We start from the raw sequence: 18,191 nt of genomic DNA, 5'->3' as shown, positions 1-18,191 counted from the left end.
AGTGTTCCAGTTCTGCTGCCCCTAGTTCTAATTGCTAAGCTAATTGGATAACTGCTGTTTGAGAAAGAGGCTTACATTACATGTCATTAACTGACGCTTTTATCCAAAGCAACTTACAATACGTGCATTCAACCATGAGTACAAATTCAGAACAACAAGAATCAAGAAAGTAATATTTCTTCAAGAAAGCCAAACTACAAAATGCTTTAAGTAAGAGCACTTTAAGTGCCCCTGAAGTGCTACTCTGTTTTCATTCAAGGTATAGTCAGAATAGATGTGTTTTTAATTTGTGGCGGAAGCTGTAGAGACTTTTTTTATTGGATAAATACAATATACACAGTATAAACAGTATTGGACAGTATAAACAGTGTGTGTGTGTGTGTGTGTGTGTTCCTCCTTTCACATTAGTAAAGCTGATCCATAAAAGTTTTTGTGTATATATTTTCTCATCATCGTGCCCCTGGTTTTCTGTGTCTAAGGTGGCAGTTATCTTGAGGTTGGAGATGAGAGGTGTACACACATGGTGGTGGAGGAAAACTCAGTAAAGGAGCTGCCGTTTTCTCCCAAGAAACTCTATGTGGTCAAACAGGAGGTAGGTAGTGTTCTTTTAGTTTATTTCAGTGCTGCTTCCAAAGACGAGAACATTTGACACACCTCATACTGGTCAAGCACCATCTGGTCATAACAGGATAACTGCTTTGCTCCAGGAAGATACAGACACAAGGGGGACAGGAGGAAAAATAATGAATCCTCTCAGTTTTTGTCCTCCTACACAGAATGCCAAATGATCAAGTGCACAGGATTCCTTTTTAGATGAAACCTCAATGGATACAGTCTACTCCCCCTCTCTCGGTCTGTGCTGTCGGAAAGAGGGATCAATAATAGATTTCCTCATTCAAGTGGATGAGCAATTTGAGCAAGGGTAGTTTAGGTGTAGTTATAACCCTGCAATCAATATGTCACTTTCATTGGTTTTCAAAGGAAAGTCTGTCATTATAGTTTTAGAAATCTTTTTTATTTATTTATATACCTCTATCCTAACCCCGGGCAGTATAAAAAGTGTTTTCTCTCTTCTGTGGTAGTGGTTCTGGGGCAGCATTCAGATGGACGCTCGGGCCGGAGAGTCCATGTACTTCTATGAGAAGGTGAGTGTATTATGGGTCATGTTAATGTACGTTTGTGTGTAGTAAATCAAGCCAAATTCATGTTCACTCACTCACGAGGTGCTTTACTAGAATCAATTATTTTAGAACTTGACACTAAACAGCACACGGTGACACATAAGGGAGTCTATCAATGGATGTGTAGATCAAAGTCCATATATAACGCCACAATTTCTAAGATTACATGATACAGCTGGAGAAAGGGCCCCAATACAGTGAGCTATTTTGGGAGCATGAACAATGATTTCGAGCTGTAAGCCATCCAGTCCTTCATGGCGGTCGGACAGTTAGTCAGTCTCATCAAGCCTTAGAGAGATCTGTTCCATGGATAATTGTATTTGTTGCATAAGGTTTTCATCATAATTTAGGAGACATGCAGCTGGTTGGCATTTTGCTATCTCTTTCATTTATCCTGCATCCGTCTTGTCCTTGTGTCTTTAATATTCTTGTCCCACTGTACTTCAGAACGACAGCCCAGCCATGAAGAAGGCAGTGTCCCTCCTGTCCCTCAGCACGCCTAACAGCAACCGCAAGCGTCGGCGTCTCCGGGACACGCTGGCTCAGTTCACCAGGGAGACGGAGATCTCCCCCTTCCCTCCGCCACGCAAAAGGCCGTCAGCAGAGCACTGCTTGTCCATCAGTTCTCTGCTGGACATCTCTAATACCCCTGAGACATGCAAGGCCTTGGCAGGTAAGAAAGAATGATGGAGGACTGGAAATCACCCGCTTGATTCAACCCTAACACCTTTTTTTTCTTTTTCTGGTTGAACGTTATACCATTTCTGGTATGTACATATGGAGAAATGCAGTAACTTATAGTTGATTCTCCTTCAAGATTACAATAACCAGATGATTCCCTCTTGATTTCAGAAGACAGAGTAGGAAAGAGTTCAGAGAGCAAAGCAGACAGTACTGTGACCAGGGATAGGATGAGAAGAAGGAATACCAGGGAAAGGAGGATAAGGACAGACAGGGGAGAGAGGAGCAGAAGGGCCTCCCGGGGGACAAGTACTCGGCAACCACCTGAGGAGCAGCAACCAGGAACTTCTACAGGTCAGGTTTGGCTTCAGGAGTACGACAGTAATAGGCCGACTCAAGGCTAATATCCAGAAGTTGTTGTAAGGATAAGAGAACTCTGAGGGGACGATACATAAGCCACTCCTCCGTTTTATCAAAGGAGCTGAGAAAGAAATGCTTTTCAGTTGCCAGCTGACTGTTAAGGAGTACAAACGGAAAACATTGGTTGTATGTAGTGTGCCTTCTAAGGAGCTTTCAGACCCTTTTCCCTCATGCAACAGGTGGCGTAGCACCTTTTTACAGGTATAACACAAAGCATTCCACACTGGACACTGGACCAGGCCATTCAGATGACAAAAGTCTTCAGTTCCATATTGGCAAATTCATTATAGTGTTACATTTCCTCTTGAATCTAACTTTCAGAAAAGATAATGGTTTCGTTAGTCAAAGGTATTTCTAGCATGAATTGGTGTTTGTCTACAATGCTGAATATGAGTTGAGATGCCAAACCTTAATTGTTGAAGTAGCTTATTTAGTTTATGTAGTTATTCTTGGCTGTTTGGTTATGTGCTCTCTGCACACTACTGTCTGTACTTGTTTGCTTACTATATGTGGTTTGTTAGTGACCCCGTGACGCAGCTGATCATATCAAATACAAGTCCTGTAGTGAAAACAAAAAGATCATATCATCAATATTTAAAGTTAATCAATTGTTTAATTGCCACTGTTTTTTTTAACATGATCAGAGCTTATCCTCATTAGATTCCATGAGGGGTACACTTTATTTATAATTTGATGAAAATGCTATTGCTCCACCACATCTGTGCTTCCTGCAGTGCTGTATGAACAACGTGCTCTCCTTCCTGCCCATCTTGCTCCTCCAGAGAGTTCAAAGCCATCCAAGAGCTCCACTCCGGTTCTGTCCAAGCAGTCAGCCAGGTGGCAGGTCTCCAAGGAGCTCTACCAGACAGAGAGCAACTATGTGGACATTTTAAGCACCATCCTACAGGTAGTGTGCATGTGGACAATTAACACTCCCTCACGCCTGTCTCTACGTGTCGTCACCCGCCTGTCTCTACGGTGTCGTCACCCGCCTGTCTCTACGTGTCGTCACCCGCCTGTCTCTACTGTGTCGTCACCCTGTCTCTACTGTGTCGTCACCCGCCTGTCTCTACGGTGTCGTCACCCGCCTGTCTCTACGTGTCGTCACCCGCCTGTCTCTACGTGTCGTCACCCGCCTGTCTCTACGTGTCGTCACCCGCCTGTCTCTACGTGTCGTCACCCGCCTGTGTCGTCACCCGCCTGTCTCCACTGTGTCGTCACCCGCCTGTCTCTACTGTGTCGTCACCCGCCTGTCTCTACTGTGTCGTCGTCGTCACCCGCCTGTCTCCACTGTGTGTCGTCACCCGCCTGTCTCTACGGTGTGTCGTCACCCGCCTGTCTCTACGGTGTCGTCACCCGCCTGTCTCTACTGTGTCGTCACCCGCCTGTCTCTACTGTGTCGTCGTCGTCACCCGCCTGTCTCCACTGTGTGTCGTCACCCGCCTGTCTCTACTGTGTCGTCGTCGTCACCCGCCTGTCTCCACTGTGTCGTCACCCGCCTGTCTCTACTGTGTCGTCACCCGCCTGTCTCTACGGTGTCGTCACCCGCCTGTCTCTATGGTGTCGTCACCCGCCTGTCTCTACGTGTCGTCACCCGCCTGTCTCTACGGTGTCGTCACCCGCCTGTCTCTACGGTGTCGTCACCCGCCTGTCTCTACGGTGTCGTCACCCGCCTGTCTCTACGTGTCGTCACCCGCCTGTCTCTATGGTGTCGTCACCCGCCTGTCTCTACTGTGTCGTCACCCGCCTGTCTCTATGGTGTCGTCACCCGCCTGTCTCTACGTGTCGTCACCCGCCTGTCTCTATGGTGTCGTCACCCGCCTGTCTCTACTGTGTCGTCGTCGTCACCCGCCTGTCTCCACTGTGTGTCGTCACCCGCCTGTCTCCACTGTGTGTCGTCACCCGCCTGTCTCTACTGTGTCGTCGTCGTCACCCGCCTGTCTCCACTGTGTGTCGTCACCCGCCTGTCTCCACTGTGTGTCGTCACCCGCCTGTCTCTACTGTGTCGTCGTCGTCACCCGCCTGTCTCCACTGTGTGTCGTCACCCGCCTGTCTCTACGGTGTCGTCACCCGCCTGTCTCTACGTGTCGTCACCCGCCTGTCTCCACTGTGTGTCGTCACCCGCCTGTCTCTACTGTGTCGTCGTCGTCACCCGCCTGTCTCCACTGTGTGTCGTCACCCGCCTGTCTCTACGGTGTCGTCACCCGCCTGTCTCTACGTGTCGTCACCCGTCTGTCTCTACGGTGTCGTCACCCGCCTGTCTCTACGTGTCGTCACCCGCCTGTCTCTATGGTGTCGTCACCCGTCTGTCTCTACGGTGTCGTCACCCGCCTGTCTCTACGTGTCGTCACCCGTCTGTCTCTACGTGTCGTCACCCGCCTGTCTCTACGGTGTCGTCACCCGCCTGTCTCTACGGTGTCGTCACCCGCCTGTCTCTACGTGTCGTCACCCGCCTGTCTCTAAGGTGTCGTCACCCGCCTGTCTCTACGGTGTCGTCACCCGCCTGTCTCTACGTGTCGTCACCCGCCTGTCTCCACTGTGTGTCGTCACCCGCCTGTCTCCACTGTGTGTCGTCACCCGCCTGTCTCTACGTGTCGTCACCCGCCTGTCTCTACGGTGTCGTCACCCGCCTGTCTCTACGGTGTCGTCACCCGCCTGTCTCCACGTGTCGTCACCCGCCTGTCTCTACGGTGTCGTCACCCGCCTGTCTCTACTGTGTCGTCACCCGCCTGTCTCTACTGTGTCGTCACCCGCCTGTCTCTACTGTGTCGTCACCCGCCTGTCTCTACGGTGTCGTCACCCGCCTGTCTCTACGGTGTCGTCACCCGCCTGTCTCTATGGTGTCGTCACCCGCCTGTCTCTATGGTGTCGTCACCCGCCTGTCTCTATGGTGTCGTCACCCGCCTGTCTCCACTGTGTCGTCACCCGCCTGTCTCTATGGTGTCGTCACCCGCCTGTCTCTATGGTGTCGTCACCCGCCTGTCTCTATGGTGTCGTCACCCGCCTGTCTCTATGGTGTCGTCACCCGCCTGTCTCCACTGTGTCGTCACCCGCCTGTCATGTCCATATGAAGCGAAGTGGAACTCAAACGTAGCAATGTGTCATTGTTCTCTTTGTCTGGACCAAATGAATCAAACTCTAGTTTTCAAACCGTTTTCAACACTTGCTAACATTCGGTTGTCTAAAACTCTGACCAACTGAAGGAATGGACGCAAAAGGCTGGCATGTCTCGTAAAGACACAGCATAGCACCAGTAATACAATAGGTTCTATAAGGACAGTGACAATACACAACTCACTTGTCTACACTCTGAGTGCTGCTCATTGATGTAATGCGTTTAATGCAATTTATCTTTTAAAGCTTTTCAAGCTTCCATTGGAGAAAGAGGAGCAGGTGGGTGGAGCCATCCTGGCCCAAGAAGAAATGAAGACAATATTTGGCAGCATCCAAGAAATCTACGAGGTTCACACTAAGATAAAGGTAGAGTCCTCGGTGGTTTAGTTTCACTAAAGGGCCGTGATGGTGTCATCTTTGGGGGGGCATTGTTGACCTGTTCCTTTCTGTGTGTGATTGCTGGTTTGTCCTTCAGAGTAACCTTGAGGAGCTGCTGAGAGACTGGTCCGAGGACAGGAGTGTAGGAGATATCATTCTCAAATATGTGAGTACAAACGAGACAGATGTGGTCCCTTGCCTATTTGCATGTTTATACAACGAAGTACTAAAGATGACCTGATTGCAATCTGCTTGACTGATCCGCATATCCTGTTTTTGATTCTTTCTGAAAACTATAAGTGCACCGACATTATTGTAACTTCATGGAAAATTATAAAGAAAGTATAAAGATAACGCAGTTCAGTATGTGATTTTATTTTTTTATTTTATTTATGAGACAAGTGACAGGCAGGTATGGGCTAACTACTGAGAAGGGTCTTCTAGTTACACAGAGGGATACGGCCTAAGGCTCAGGAGGTAGAGAAGGTTGTCCTTTAATCTCAAGTTGGGTGAATGATATACGAAATAAATAAAGCCCTTTGTCAGGTAGAGCGCTACATGAATGCAGTTCAGTTACCATTAATTTAGTCGTGGCATTGGAAATGGTTTCATGGGACTAGATTAACTACAAGAAACAATTTTTTTGTGTCTTCTCTGTGGAACCTCGTTCTTGTGTGTGTGTGTGTGTGTGGGTGGATCTTTGATGCATCCGCCGCTGTCCTCCTCTTCTCTCTCCAGTCTAAGGAGCTGGTAAAGGCCTACCCACCCTTCGTCAACTTCTTTGAAATGAGCAAGGAGACAATTGTCCGTTGTGAGAAACAAAAGCCACGCTTCCACGCTTTTCTCAAGGTATGACCTTTGCATTTCTAAATTTTTTTTTTTTTTACATGACCGGTGGATGGCACGAAACGGAAAGAGTTGCAAAGAAAAAAACAGCAACCGGTTTCAATACTCGTTTCCCACAAAGACGATACACGGGCAGCATTCCTCACAGACGTACAAGCCATTATCTTTTCATATAAATCTAAAAGGTCAAATATATAATAGACCGTTATGCAAACTACAGTATGTATTATGCCCATTTAGTTTTTTCATTTGAGGGATTTTACATAAATGAAAATACCATAATAATAAATACGGGTTCTTTTCTCATTTAAAGTAAAATAAGGGCTGCATATAACAGCTTTTCAAAAATGTGCATAAAGTGTTAAAGTTAAGCTTGTGTTTCCCTTTTTTAATTATTTGTTATAACTCCAGTTCACATCTTAATGGCCTCAATAAATTGTATTTATTTATAATCCCTTCACTGCCATGTGAAATCTGACGCTGAAACAATTTGTATTATTCATCATCATCTATAATCCCTCCAGTTCAGCGTGGAAACTGACGATACATATTGTAGAACTCTAATTAAATTGTACTGAATTGGATTTCTCTAACTGGACCTCTCTGGATTGAACCGAATAGCTCTGCTCTACCCCGTTACAGGGTACCACTCAGTGAATCACAGCATCTCCAGATGGCTGAAATGCAGGTCAAATGTTTGCGTGTGACCATAAAAATTAAGTTTCCTAGCATATGATCCGTCCATATCTTTGGCTGCAGACAACGTTACAAGTGGAACTCGCCTTAACGTAGAGACGGCTGACGACCTAACGCCAGCAGCAACGTTGACATTTCAATCAGGGAAAGCTTTGAAAGAATGAATTCATCTTTCCTTTCTTTATTAAACTATCGTCCTCTGGGGAAAGGAACTCTGGCCTTTGGCACTGACAGCAGAGCGTTGGCATGGAAGGAGAGATCATTACATATGTTATAACTCCTCCTATTTAGAACGTTGCCTCTCAAGCCACACAAAGGAGCTTGATTTCAACCGTTGAATCAGTATTTTCTATCACTACTACAGTTAAAGTATGTTTGTAATGTATACAATGAAGGTTACTGACCTGCTGCAGATTTATACTGCATAATTTACTCCTGAATCATACAGAGGCTTTAATAAAAATAATAAATAAAAAAAAAAATATATATATCTCTCTGTTTCGAAGTGCAATAAGTAGTGACACTTTTAGTTTATTTATTTTTTAAATACTGCACAAAAGGCCCGTTGAACCGATGGACTTGAGCGACTTGACCTTCATTTTGTTGGTGGTTGACATGCGGCGCAAATGTTTGTGTCCAAATCAATGTGTCACACACACACACACACACTGTCGCACTAATGCTTTCACTCTACAGATCAACCAGGCCAAGCCAGAGTGTGGCAGGCAGACGCTGGTGGAGCTGCTCATCAGACCCGTACAGAGACTGCCCAGTGTGGCTCTTCTTCTTAACGGTAACACACACACACACCTATTAAAAGACTTAAGAGAGAAAAGGAGTATGCTAATTACATGGTTGATTGTCTTCTTCTCCTTATCGTTCCCCTTTCATACCCGTCTCCTTCCTCTATTATCTCCTGTTGACACCTGTCTGTAATTTCTTCCTCTCCTTCTCTCCACATGATTTTCACCTCCTCAAGCCCGTCTACTTTTATTTTGACCAACGTTTCCTTTTCTTTCCGTTTCGTCAGACATAAAGAAGCATACGTCGGACGACAACCCAGACAAGATAACGCTGGAGAAAGCGATCGAGTCTCTGAAAGAAGTCATGACGTGAGTCGGCGCGACCTCACCCGTCTCCCTTTTGTGATGATTGCCCCGCCAGCAATGTTTGATCATTTTCAACCCTCATGTGAACTCTGTGCGGTCAGACTCGGTCGCGAGCCTTTTGTGGGTTCAACTTGCATCACCCGACTGTTGTTGAGCCAGGATGTGAAACGGGACTTTGACTGAACCGCTTTAAGATTTTATCTGGACATACCTGACTGCTTGCTATTTAATTCCAAAACGTACCATTATACTATAATGAAATGGTTATACAGTAAGTGATTGTCCCACTTTGGATGGTGATACCTGCTGCTCTACTTTACATTACCTCTATGTACGAGGTGTTTCCTGCTTAGAGAACTTCAAGGCGGCTGCCTCTGCCACCTCCAGCTCCCATCAAAACTGTCACCATGGAAGCCACTATGATCTTCCATTCGCTTCAGTCGGGGGGATTTCTGTAATTCGTAACGTCAACGTGGAAAGCGGACCTGGCGTTCCATGTTTTAATAATCTATATGGCCAGCACCCGTTTATGATCACGCTTGCCTTGCACTGCCTCTGTACGTCCGTTTGCTCCAGTGAAATCTAAGGAATCAATATTTATTCATATCATATTCTGTCAGGAGAATCCAATTGTGCTACAAGGTGGGGAATGGTACACATGTATCTGTTTATAAGATCACTATGGCACCACTTCCACCTCATTCAGAGCCAGGTAAGGCCCAGCATGTTTGACCATCATTGACTCAGAGCTGGGAACTAGAGCTACATCTACTGACCGTCCAACAGTCCATAACCCAAAGATGTTCTATTACCTGTGATACTAAACATCCGCGGTGGATGTTGAACGATCCAAATTGATGTTTGTCAACGACTGGATCTACCTCCTTCTGTTTCATGGATTGTGGAAGTCATTCATACATTGTCATATTCATGTAATGTGTTTATGTAACTGTACACATGACATCTATTCTTCTGTCCATCCGGGGAGAGGGATCCTCCTCTGTTGCTCTCCCGAAGGTTTCTTCCCTTTTTTCCCTGTGAAAGGTTATTTTTGTGGAGTTTTTCCTGATCCGATGTGAGGTCCTGGGACAGGGATGTCGTATGTGTACAGATTGTAAAGCCCTCTGAGGATAATTTGTGATATTGGGCTATACAAAATAAACTGAATTGAATTGGACTTCTTAATAGTTTCAGTACCTCTGAGATGAAAAATAACACCCGTTGCCTCTCTCCTCTTCCTCCCACTAGTCACATCAATGAGGACAAGAGGAAGACTGAAGGACAGAAGCAGATCTTTGATGTCGTCTATGAAGTAGATGGCTGTCCTGTAAGTTTGAATGTCTGTGGGTGTGTTCACCAACTGCATTAAATGGAACCAACATATTCATAATTTGTTTAGATCAGTCATAGCCAGAGTACGATGTGCAAGTGTATTTGACATGTGACACTATGATGTCATTGTTGATTTGTTGCACATTAAACATGTCATTATTAGTTGTTTCTTATATAATGTGGATGCGTGAGCATTAGAGAAGAGTGAACATTTTTCACCGTTTTGGATGTTCCAAAGCTTTTCCGTTAGCCCATCTCCTCCCGTGTGCGCCTCTTTTTCTTCAGTCGAGGCCGTCAGTGTACAAGGTTTGTTGGTAAATTCATCGTCATCGTACAACGCAGGGTTTCACGTTGGAGCGCGGGTGTATTCCCTTTATGCTCCATGAGAGAGAGAATATTTTTATGGTTGAGGAGAGAAGCTGCTGTGTGGTCTGCTGCTCTCCTCTGTGCGTCTGTTGGCTGCCTGGGATGTCGTTTTTGAAGAGCCAGGTTCTCACAGAGGCTTCATCAGAATCGTGGTGGGGGGGGGCACTTGTTTAGATTTGAGAGCAGGGTGGAACCCTCTCCTGTGACAGTAAAGATGTCAGTGATGACATCGGTTAGCTGGTTGGCACATGTTCTTAGTACACTGGGGTGTCATCAGGCCCAGCAGCTTTACTCCTCAGCGTTCTTCTCACATCTGCTGTGGTTACCGACGGTGGCCGGTCCTCTGGAAGTGGGGCAGATGTCACAGCTGACTGCTGAAAGGCAGCTTTCATGTGCTGATATATGATGCCACTGGTGTGTATTCCTCAAGATTGTTATGGTTCTCCTGGCTGGCAGCATGTCTGAGCACTCGTAAAGGTCCGGTAAATCTGCTGTTGCTTCATCTGTTCGCACTTTGTCTTCTGATTGGTCGGCCTGTTCATTCAGCTGGGAGTGCGCAATGTGAATGTATGAACATGGTCCAGCGTATTGTTTCCTCTGGTGGAGATGTGGATATGCTGATGGAATTCAGCTGAAACGTCGTGCGGTATGCAGTCAAGTGCAGCAGCTGGTTGTTCTGATGGAGCTGTAAAGACGTGGCACCGCCGAGCCTCATTTTCCTGCATCTTGACATTAGCCAGCAGCAGGCTTGGTAGTGGAGTAACCTGATGTCCAAGCTGGGTTAGCATCGCTCTTTCCTCTTGCCTCTTGCCGTGGCTGTCACACAGCCTTTGGTGGTGTTTGTTTTGGGTGGACGATGCCGTGGCGGTAATTGTGTGCGGCTGTCACCGTGGTCACAGTCGATGTCTTTCTTCCATCTTGTATAACCTCCTCTCTCGTTGTTTCATCCCTTATTCTCGACCCTTCCCATTTACTTCCTGTGCTTTGTCTTCTCTGCAGGCCAACTTGCTGTCGTCCCATCGCAGCCTGGTCCACCGGGTAGAAACGATTGCCCTGGGAGACCGGCCCTGTGACCGGGGAGAGCATGTCACACTCTTCCTCTTCAACGACTGCCTGGAGGTCAGAATACACGTACAAAAAAAAAAATATATATATACATATACACACATATATATATATATATATATATATATATATATATATATATATATATATATATATATATATATATATATATATATATATATATATATATATATATATATATATATATATAATATACATACATACATACATACATATACACACACACACACACACACAAAATATGTTTGACATTCACACCTAGTGTATCTGTTGCAACTCCAGTCAGGGCTGTTGGTAAAACTTCAGATTAGACTATCTTGAACTCTTCACGTCTATTAACTCCGTACTTTAATCTCTACCTGCCTTTAACCCTAACTGATGAATCTAACTGTTCCATTTTTCCTTTTTAAAGGCCTGGGTCACACCAACATTTACAACGGTGAAACTTCACTGCAAAATCCTTCATTTCAAACTGATCCACAGTTCACTTTAATTAACTGAGGCTTAACACTAAATCCACCTTTTTGAGATGGTAAATTACATGTATCGTCACTTTTGTTACACCATCTTTAAGAAGTGTAAGTGAAACTAGTAGTTCTCCCTCCCCATTCATTCATACCTACGATTCTGTCAGCCTCCTCTGCTGCATCCCGGATTGTTGGATGTGGAGTGATGGAGGTTAAATAGTGAAAGTCATCTGAGGAACAGATTGTGTATTTTCAGAAAAAACAACATGAAAGACACAATGAAAAAGTGGCAGTTATAAATGTGATACAAATGTCATCATTTAGCAAATGTAGTTCAAATATGTAGCCGCATCACCTGAGAGCGCTTCCTATTTTCACCACTTTATACTCTCTCATTTAACCAGTGATGTCACGGGTCCATGAATACCTTTTCTGTGCACCTTGTTCGTTAAGCGAGGCACAGCATGCATCTCAGCATGCTCTTACACACACGCTGAGATTCATGCGCACACGCAGCGTTGAATACATGAAGGAGGCCTTATGCCGGGTAGCATTGAGAAGGTGATCAATCCCTGAGTGTGCAGTCGATCATTGCTGACACAATCAGTTAATTAGCAAAGGGGCAGCGCGGGAAGTGTGTGCGCGTGTGTGTGTGTCTGTCTGTGTGTGTGTCTGTGTCTGAGTGTGTGTCTCCACACAGTCCTGGCTGTATAATGAGTGAACGTTGTGTTCGAGTGGGTGGCCTCGCTACTCCTCTCATTGATTACTCTTGCGCTCATATAACCACTCTCCCCCTCTTCCCTCACACTGCCATAATAACAATGACCTACGGTGTAGTGTCCTGTTTTATCCTCTCTCTCTCTCTCTCTCTCTCTCTCTCTCTCTCTCTCTCTCTCTCTCTCTCTCTCTCTCTCTCTCCCTCCTCCTCTCTCAGCATCTAATTAATGTGGCATTAATGAGTTGCATCGCTTACCTCTATGAAGGCCTTCATTGATTTATTGCCAAGTAACCGATAGCGGCTTCTCCCACACACTGCAAAATACACCCACACGCAATCTAAATTGCAACCACATGCACGCACACAAGTTGCCTTTCTTCCCATTTCCCTCCAACGTTGTTGTCTCATTTTGTGCATCTGTCTGATGTGTGTGTGTGTGTGTGTCTCTCTGCAGATCGCGAGGAAGCGGCACAAGGTGATCAATACATTTAAGAGTCCGCTGGGACAGACGAGACCACCGCCTCCGTTCAAACACATCACACTGATGCCGCTGTCCCAGATCCGCAAAGTGCTGGACCTGCAGGACACAGAGGGTAACACACACACACACACACACACACACACACACACACACACACACTATGGCTCAGTGGTAGAGCAGGGTCGTCCTTCAATCAGAGGATTGGTGGTTTGATCCCCGGCTCCGCTAGCCCATGTCGATGTGTCCTTTGGCAAGACACTTAACCCCAAAATGTCTCCCGTAGCTGTTCTACGGTGTGTGTGTGAATGTTAGTTACTGATGATGTTCAGGTGCAACCTTAGCTCCTCCCATCAGTATATGAATGGTGTAGTGTTAAAGAGCTTTAAGTGGTTATTATTATTATTATTATTATTAATGCCTAGAAATAAGACAAACCAACTCCAACATCTCAGCTCACTTTGTTGAAACATGGCAGAAGCTTTTTTCACAGTACGTTTGTTCAAGGACGCTCTCCTATCTGACATCTGAGTCAGTTCACTTCTGCAATTTTGTCTTTCTCCTATTGACTCACCAACAGGAGAAAACAAACATCAAATGGGTGATGCAATTTGTTGTTTGTTTCTTGTCTCTTCAATGTGAAACGTGTGTTGTTGGTAACTTTTTCTGTTTTTGTTCTTTTTACTTTTGTGTGGAACTTTTCTACTGCCATGACTTTCTCTGAAAAGAGGTTTTTGAATCTCAATGTATCAGTTGATCTTCAATTAGAGAAGAAAAGAACCATAAATGAATGTAGTAATCTATTGGTAATACTCCATTGGACATTTGTTTTTTCTTCTGCAATACTAATTGCAAAATGAAAGTTTTTTTTGTACATTTTTATAGTTCAATGCATGAATCTGCTCTTGGGAGCAACATTTAGAGGCTCGATCTATAACTCATTTTTGGCCCAAGTATACAATGTAATCATAAACTCATTGGTTGTTTAGATTTTAAAGGTGATGAGTCCCATCTCCAACACCTGGTTAACTAGAAGTGCTCCGTGGTCATGAAGCCGAAAGGCGCCTTTCCAGCTGTCGCACACTGCTTCAACCATAGTCAACCATATTTCAATGTTCATATGGGGATTGGAAACCTGACTATTGCTTTAAGACGGACTCCAAAATTCTGAACTTATCCTTCTAGTGGTAATAAAGTTTCTGCAAGTTGCTGTTTTATGATGGAAATGAACTGATATGAATGGCTGCTCACAGGAAATCTAAAAAAACATAACCTGTCAGAATAATTTGTCAGCAGTCGCATACACGACCTGTATTTAATGGGCTGCAACTCTAAGCTTACGGTATTTTAAGTGTTCAGTATGAACAAATTATTGTTACTCAAATATGAAGTGATTAATTGCGCTTTTGATTGCAAGTTGCCACGGCAACAGAATTGGAAGAGGCAAACGTTGTGTTAAATTCCCCTTCTCTACTCATTGATTCCTCTTTGGTCGCCTGCACATGATGGACATGATGTTTTTTTTTTTTCTTCTTCCCTCACTTGTGTCTGCTCTAATCTGTCCATCTGTTCTCTCGTCCTTTTCTCCCCATCCAACACTCTTCCTCCATCATCCTCATCCTTTTCCGTCTCATTCTCTTCATCTCAATCTCTTCACTGGACGATTCATTCGGTCACTGTTCATTATCTCTCTCTCTCCATCACTGTCTGCCCTCCTCCTTTCAGACTGTGTGAATGCGTTCGCCTTGGTGGTTCGCCCTCCAACCGAACAGGAGAACTTGTTGTTCAGCTTCCAACTGGCCGGGGAGGAAACGGTTAAAAGCGCCTGGCTGCGAACTCTGTGCCGCCAAGTCGCCGACACCATCTGCAAGGCTGATGCGGTGAGAAGTTACACACACACACACACACACACACACACACACACACACACACACACACACACACACACACACACACACACACACACTATGGCTCAGTGGTAGAGCAGGGTCGTCCTTCAATCAGAGGATCGGTGGTTTGATCCCCGGCTCCGCTAGCCCATGTCGATGTGTCCTTTGGCAAGACACTTAACCCCAAAATGTCTCCCGTAGCTGTTCTACGGTGTGTGTGAATGTTAGTTACACACACACACACACACACACACACACACACACACACACACACACACACACAGACACACACACACACACACACACAGAGAAATGATAATGGGTGGTTTGACAGTGGCATCCAGGGAAGGAAGCCTTGATAGCTCCGTAATCCTCATCAGCAAGTTTTCTCTGGAGAGCTGTTTCCTCCCCAAAAGCAAATCTAAAAGCTCTTCCACACCCACCTCAGTCCTGAACTTCAGACTGTTCAGGTGATCCAAAACAACAGGTGGGAAGCTGCCCCCCCCCGGACCACTGTTCAGTTTGGTTCTTGTTTTTTTTTTTTTTTTAAGGGTGGTTCAGCCTTTGGACCATAACTGGACGTTCTGGTCGTCTGTTTTTAGAACCTGATGAAACCAAATGAGTAGCACAAGCTTCGAGGGGGAGGCTCGATGTTTAATTGACATTTGGGTCTCCAACAGTATGAAAAGAAACTCAACAACATATTTTTTTTATTTGAATAGTTGACGATGTGAATTTTAACCAAGTAATGCTATTAGTTAAATATTTGATCTTTTTACAGAAGTTGTAGTGTTAATTCACTAAGACATGCACTGCTACGCCCACAGCCGCGATGCTATTCATCACCTCACACGGCGCTCACTCAAACAGGAGTAGTGATTTTATTGGGCTATTTTTAGCTGCGAATTAATACGCATTTGATGCTCTAGTGAGTAATTCCAGCGTGCGTGTGTGTGTGTGTGGCTTAATGTGTCACAGCATTAAACAACATGAAGCACAGAGGAATACAGTACAATGCTTAGTTCTACCAGTTCCTAGTTGGTTTTATTCTTTTCGTGGGATTGTTCATGCTGAAGAGAAACATCATCGGCCAATGTATCCCTAAATGGTTTGGGGGAGATTGTGGAAAACCAACGTTTTATGGGCCGATTTTAAGCATGATAATTCTGAGTGTACAGGAAGTTATGGATGTGAGGCTGTCTGCTCCATTTAGCAGAGCAAGCAGCAGGGGGCGATGTTGGCCTCTGGTCTGCCTGCCACCTCGCAGCTGCATTCCTAATGCTGTTTTCACTGGGTCAGCGCTACCATGTGAATACCAACAAGAAAGAGCCCAGTGCAGGGTGAGGGGGGAGAGAAATAAAGTGTGTGCGTTTTAAAACCTACTACACACCCTTGCTACCACAAAATGCAAAGTGTCTATCGGCATTGATGGCATGAATCGCACACTTCAGGTCCTGATTCCTTCTACTGTGTTTGTTCTCGTCACCAGGAAGACCTGATTCAGAGCACAGACCCAGACTCGCTACAGGTCAGCACCAAGGATATGGGCAGCACCCTGAGCAAAGCCTCCAGGGCCATCAAGAAGACCTCTAAAAAGGTAACGTTTCCCCATCGTTGACCTGCCCAACTGTGCACCTCTTCCAGTGGTGACTCCAGGTCACATCAGCCAGGCGCTGTTCAGCCGGCTGAATGCAGTGCAGTCTGTAAGATTAGTCTTTAACCACAGAGCTGTCAGCAGCCACACGAGAGAGACACATTGGCCTGAAGTCGACCCGGGTGTCCTCATTCGGGTACGGCCCTGATTCCGACTGACGGGACGACTTAAATTATTTTGTGCTGAGTTACACAGAAACATGAATGAAATTAGGCACAAGGCATCGAGTGCAGACTCTTTTCCTTTGATGTGATTTAGCATTTATAAAACAAAGGGCTGGGATTGAAGGCTGCCTGAGATCTTCTTAGCTGCTCTTTCCAGCTCGCCCAGACAGGGCAGCTGAAGGATTTGAATATTTAACTGAAGAGAAGAGTCAAACTGCCTAAAAGAATCTTTGGAACAAGCAGATAAAAAGATATGCAACATTTCATCACTGCATGGGTAAAAAAAAAAGGTTTATGTGACGCCAACGCAGACGCATGTGAGGGAACAAATGAGAGCAGTGAAGGTTAAGAGATTCCAGGAAGGCTATGGGGCAGACAGTGTGTACTCCAATCTCTCTTCTCATTGGTGCTACCAAGTTGCTTTCCTGATTCACCGTGTGGTGAATTTATACATGGCAACATATGCAGAGCTCAGCAGCTGTTATCTCTTCAATAAATGGGTTTGAATGGATTCAGAATGTACCAGATTACTCCTTTAACAGATAAAAGCACATTATGGAACTACTAATGGTCAAATGTTTGTCCTGGAATAAAAACCATGACTTGCCAGCTGCTGAGCCGTCTCACTAGATGTCACAAAGGCTGATGTCAGCACAGAAACGTGGCCCACTTTAAATTACAATGCTATGTAGTCATCTTTTAGCTCTTTTCCACTTCAGAGTTAGTGTCATCGGCACTGGTTAATATGTATTCAAGCAATATGTGAAGAATATGAATAAACAATATCTAAGTGTTACCACATGGAAGTGCCAGCCTGCTCTCCTAAACCATATAGAAATAAGACTTGTGTCTTTGGATGGTTTAATATTGCAATTGTTATTATCATTACATTGGGCGCATCACCCTTATAATATATCAAATGTACTTAATAAAAGCTCTTACTTTAGTTATTGGTCCTCTGCCAATAAGTACTGCAAGCGTTATGTGACGAATAAAGAACAACATGTTGGGTAATTATCCTCAGCTGCGACGGATACTAAGAGAGACTAAACGAGTGCTGGCCACAGATACTCCTGAGGAAGTAGCTGATCCTGTGTGTGTGTGTGTGTGTGTGTGTGTGTGTGTGTGTTTTAGGTCACCAGGGCCTTTTCCTTCACCAAGACCCCCAAGCGTGTGATCCAGAGGGCGTTCATGGCCAACAGTACTCCAGATGAGAAAAGCCAGAGGTTGAGTTGTGAGAACCGCATCGGCAGCAGCTCCACGCTGGCTGTAAGTCTTTTTGGTTCATAGTCACTGGGAGCAGCACATGATGCTCTCTTATTTCCAAGTTTTGTTTACTTCATAAATACTACCTTCAATGCTGAAATTTCCTGAATTTAAAAATGTGTCTCCTTTTATAGAAATGGCATAACACAATTAATACTGGGATGTTTCTCTGTCCGTCTACCCGTCCATGTGTTCCTCATTCCTTTTCTCTTCCTCCCTTTGAGAACCAGACAATTGATGTCTCCATCAGTCCATGATGGAGCAGCTTTCAGTAGGTGTTAGTTGTGTTGATTTTAAAGAGCAGGAAAAGCTTTTAAAAGTGCAGGAACTTTTTCTGCTTTTTGTA

General features: G+C 45.1%; 1 protein-coding gene across 7 annotated transcripts in view; it reads left to right on the top strand.

The window, feature by feature from the left end:
- The window catches only part of ect2 (epithelial cell transforming 2), a 41,268-nt gene that overhangs the window by 13,569 nt on the left and 9,508 nt on the right, over positions 1 to 18,191 (top strand). For 4 of the 7 annotated variants that reach the window (XM_034530345.1, XM_034530342.1, XM_034530341.1 and 1 more), the window contains 16 exons: positions 480 to 592; positions 1,083 to 1,145; positions 1,629 to 1,854; positions 2,034 to 2,216; positions 3,065 to 3,189; positions 5,643 to 5,762; positions 5,872 to 5,940; positions 6,513 to 6,623; positions 8,013 to 8,109; positions 8,347 to 8,428; positions 9,674 to 9,752; positions 11,123 to 11,242; positions 12,849 to 12,987; positions 14,598 to 14,752; positions 16,251 to 16,358; positions 17,714 to 17,848. In XM_034530345.1, the coding sequence (XP_034386236.1) occupies positions 480 to 592; positions 1,083 to 1,145; positions 1,629 to 1,854; positions 2,034 to 2,216; positions 3,065 to 3,189; positions 5,643 to 5,762; positions 5,872 to 5,940; positions 6,513 to 6,623; positions 8,013 to 8,109; positions 8,347 to 8,428; positions 9,674 to 9,752; positions 11,123 to 11,242; positions 12,849 to 12,987; positions 14,598 to 14,752; positions 16,251 to 16,358; positions 17,714 to 17,848 (1,925 nt within the window). Of the gene's footprint in view, positions 1 to 479; positions 593 to 1,082; positions 1,146 to 1,628; positions 1,855 to 2,033; positions 2,217 to 3,016; positions 3,190 to 5,642; positions 5,763 to 5,871; positions 5,941 to 6,512; positions 6,624 to 8,012; positions 8,110 to 8,346; positions 8,429 to 9,673; positions 9,753 to 11,122; positions 11,243 to 12,848; positions 12,988 to 14,597; positions 14,753 to 16,250; positions 16,359 to 17,713; positions 17,849 to 18,191 lie in introns of all 7 variants that reach the window. The other 3 variants (XM_034530346.1, XM_034530344.1, XM_034530343.1) reach the window with 2 other exon arrangements.

This window comes from Cyclopterus lumpus, chromosome 4 (assembly GCF_009769545.1).
Source record: "Cyclopterus lumpus isolate fCycLum1 chromosome 4, fCycLum1.pri, whole genome shotgun sequence".
Lineage (NCBI taxonomy): Eukaryota > Metazoa > Chordata > Actinopteri > Perciformes > Cyclopteridae > Cyclopterus > Cyclopterus lumpus.
Note: the sequence above shows the minus strand (reverse complement) of the source record. Positions and strands in the feature narration are given on the sequence as shown.